A 3,892-nucleotide genomic window follows, 5' to 3' on the forward strand; every position below is an offset into this window, starting at 1 on the left:
TTAAGAATTCAGTCACTCAAATACCTCCTGACATAATTTCACTACATGATGAATTTGGTATTAAAATAAGACGGAGACACACATAAAATGGCCACAACACGCATTTGGTTTCTGAATCCCTGTTTGGGGCCAAACTGACCCTGGCTGTACAGGCAGCCTCTCCGCATCTGAGGGAGGCGGCAGAGGCCCTCAGGCAGGGCACACAGCCACTGCCGGGCCCCATGGGCCCAGGGACAGGGGAGGAGGGACAGTTGGCTCCCTGGGAGGAGGAGCAGGGGCTGGCAATCCCCAAAGTTCCCTCCTTTAAAAACATGGGTCTAGAAATGCCTTCCCGGCACACAGTAGAGTGCAGCTAGAAGGTCCGACTCCTGTTCTGTTAACGTATGTCCTAGCGGGAAGGGGAGGAGCTTGCACTCCACATCACGTGTTTACTGAACAGCCCTGTGGAAGATTTCCATTTGGCATCTGTGTAGCAGCATCTTGGGTTAACAAGAGCAAGGACCAGGGAGGTGGGTGGCGACACTCTGTGAGCTTGGGCACTGGGTCGGGGAGGAGGGCTGGCTGGAATGACAGGATGAAGTCAACTTGCCTCTTGCCAATGATAAACCATGGGTTTTAAATTCATTAATATTCATTTTGGTGATAAAAATTCCTTAGGGTGGGAGCAAAATCACATTCCCAAGCAAATGTTAAATCTTCCTGAGGGAAAGGGGTACAGTTAAACATTAACTTCTCAAAATACCACTGAGCTCAGAGAGGACTGCAGGTCCCTCTGAGGCAGGCTACACCCCACAGTGATGACAGACTTGGCAGGTTCTGCAGTAACACGGTCTTCTTCATTCAGCCAGCGAGTTCGACAGTGATGCCCACTGGGGCGCAGAGGAAGGGTGCTCCTCCCTGGGAGAGCCAAGGAAGGCTACTGGAGGGGCAAGTCCAGCCTATTAGGGTCACATCATGGGATCGCAGCAGAGTTCAGACAGAACAACTTAAAACTCTGCAAAAGACACTTTAAAAACATGATCTCTTGAAAAAATAAATCGCGACAATTTTCAACTTCATGCAAATGGAGGGCAGAGGAGCATGAATAACGATGAAAGGGAGAGCTGAAAAAATAAACATGATTCTATTTGGGCGCAATCAGTTCATCTCCAAAATCTTGAACGCCATGCCCCGGCTGCCAGCTTCATATTTCTAGTTTCCATTCCTCCCCTCACCGTCCTCCTCCGCGGCTCCTGGGAAGGGCACAAGGTCTTTGGTCTCAGGATGTTGCAGGGTGCAGCATGGCGGACAAACTCACACCAGTGAAGTCATGGGCAGACGGGGCCGGACCCTCAGGAGTGGGTGGGTGCAGGCCTGGGCGGGTGCAGCCAGTGCGGCCTAGATGGCGCCTTCGTTGTGCAGGCTGTGGTTGGCCTTACTGTGCGTCACACAGTTCTGTTCGTTGAGCAGGTTGGCTGTCTCGTCTGGCAACCCGTCATGCAGCTCCGTAAGAGTCAATTCGATTTTAGTGTTTTCACTGTCTGAAGACTGAGGGGTTTTGTCCATCCGGGATGCCATCAAGGCATTTTGGTATTGCTGTCTTGAGATCTGGGGCCAGAAGACGGCACAGAAAACAAACCAAGATAATGCTTATTTTTAGGTTTTCTTATCTCCACATGTTCAATCCCCTGAGAGGCCCACAGCAGCCTCTCTAGGAGAAAAATCACACTTGAGTGCAGTGAGCCACTTTTCAAAGGTCAAGTTGACTTTGGTGAACAAGTCAGTTCTCACTGATGTAACCCACTTCCAAATATAGTCTCAAACTTTTAGGGACTAGAAAACAGAAACTGGTTTCCCCCAGCTAAAGCTGGTTTGTTCTCCAAAAGTCATCTTTATTTCAGACCAAGGTAAGTACCCTGACTGCCGGGCAGAAGACAGAGGTGGAGCCTTCCCCGAGACGCTCCCGAGTCTCCTGACCTCAGCCTTCCCAGGGCCAGGCAGGGAGCCACGCACCCAGGAGCTCTTTGAAAAGGGGCTACTCTATTTTCCAGGATCTCTGGCTCCCATTCCCTGAAAGAGCTACATTTCATTTGGCAGCTCATTGGATAGAACCAAGAAGATCAACGTTTTTCTCAACCTGAGGCTTGGGCGCAACAGATGAAGACAGGGTTTGTAGTTGAGAATGGAAGGCAGGGCACCACAAAGTGACAAAGGGAGAGCTCCGAGGAGGGCAAGGGTCAAAACAGACAATTTGCCAGGGAAGTTGACACGTAACTGCCAGGTCCAGCCATGCTGCACTCACATCTCTCACCTTAACAAACTGCAGATCCGAAAGAGCTCGCACCGAGTAATCGGGGATATAGACTTGGAGGAGTGAAGAATTGAGCTGGTTATTGCTGCTCCCCAGTGTTGGTGTGACGGCGTCAATCCGGTCGCTTCGACTGAGAGAGTCTGAGTGATTCAAGCCACATGGGCGAGGAGGGGACTTATTTTCACCTGGAAAAGGAAGGAAAAATCCAACTGTTTAAGTGAAGTAGATACAGCCAATAAAACCAGCTCTTTATTTTCCAAATAAAAAATACTAAATGCCACACAAGCCCAGCCAACTGATTCCAGATGTCTTGGCCACACAGTACGCTAGAGGGTCTCCTACATATGGCAGACTCGTGGGCTTCCCTGTACCAGCAGAATATGCCCATTTCAGCTGCTTGGCCCTGTGTATGTGACAGACACAATCCTCCCAAGTCTCTAACAGCAAAGACCCTGCACTGTGTGCCTTCGTGAGGAACGTTCCTGGGTGCTGTGAGATGCTCAGGCGAGGACGGGCCAAGGCCCAACATGCAGAAGCTGCTTGATATCAAACGCAGGCCACAAGAGGACAGCACTTCATTATTTTGCCGGAAGTAAAAACAAGGGACTCTTGAGAATATTACATCAGTAGGTATTATAAAGGGATCAAAATACTTGTCTGCTCATACCATACCCTCTAGGCAAACCTATTATCTTCATCTCTGACCCCATTAAAATCCCCCATCAGGTAGCCCGAGGATGTCTCAGGAATTTAAGAACGCTAGAAGACACCAAACCCAAACCCCTAACGAGTGTTTGCATAAGTTATCTTGGGCGCTATAGTCTTCAGTGAGGTTTTGTAGCATCCCTCCCTTAAAACACAGTGGAAGGTGCTCTAGTCTGGGTGCTGTTGCTCTTAAAGGGAAGTTCACTGTGGCTTCTAATAGAAATGTCATTAAAAAATGCCCCTTCACCAAGGCTTCTTTCACTTTTTACTTTTCTAACCGACTACTGCAGATAGGAACTGCGTGCCCACCCTGGCCAGGTCTTGAATTGCATCCTATCACAGGACTGGAGGGGACCAATTCTCCCATCTGACGCTTGGCTCCTCTTTGCAATGTGTCCCTCGGAGGAGCTGGCCCTTGGCTGCACCTGCCCTTTGGCTATCAGGAAAGTTTGTCATCGCGCCCATCAAAATGTGCCTCCCTAACTTCAAATGATAGCCTCACTTCCTCTGTGTGGAGCTTTAGTGCCTTTTCTTCCTCTGCTATTCAAAATAGCCCTTAGATAGGTGGAGAGAGCGATGGTCTACTTAAGTCTCTTCTGCAGGATAAATCCTGCAGCTGTTCATCTCACCCCATCACCGTCTTAAAACAGGACACCCAGAACAAAATATAAGTACTCCAAGAATCTCCAGTGATGAGTTCGCTTTCTCCTAATTTTTTTTTTGTTTTGAGACAGGGTCTTGCTTTGTCACCTAGGCTGGAATGCAGTAGTGTGATCTTGGCTCACTGTAGCCTCAACCTCCTGGGCTCAGGGGATTCTCCTGCCTCAGCCTCCTGGGTAGCTGGGACTATAGGCGTGTGCCATCATGCCCAGCTAATTTTTACTTTTTTTTTTTTTT

General features: G+C 49.2%; 1 protein-coding gene across 2 annotated transcripts in view; it reads right to left on the reverse strand.

The window, feature by feature from the left end:
• Positions 1 to 3,892, reverse strand: part of CNNM2 (cyclin and CBS domain divalent metal cation transport mediator 2) — a 175,780-nt gene continuing 171,888 nt past the window's right edge. For both annotated transcript variants that reach the window (XM_017851718.1, XM_017851719.1), the window contains 2 exons: positions 2,291 to 2,475; positions 1 to 1,587 (listed from right to left, as the gene is read on the reverse strand). In XM_017851718.1, coding sequence (XP_017707207.1) covers positions 1,378 to 1,587; positions 2,291 to 2,475 — 395 coding nt within the window. In that variant the 3' untranslated portion in view covers positions 1 to 1,377. The remainder of the gene's footprint in view (positions 1,588 to 2,290; positions 2,476 to 3,892) is intronic.

Source organism: Rhinopithecus bieti, unplaced genomic scaffold (genome assembly GCF_001698545.2).
Source record: "Rhinopithecus bieti isolate Rb0 unplaced genomic scaffold, ASM169854v2 scaffold_31787, whole genome shotgun sequence".
Taxonomy (NCBI): Eukaryota; Metazoa; Chordata; class Mammalia; order Primates; family Cercopithecidae; genus Rhinopithecus; species Rhinopithecus bieti.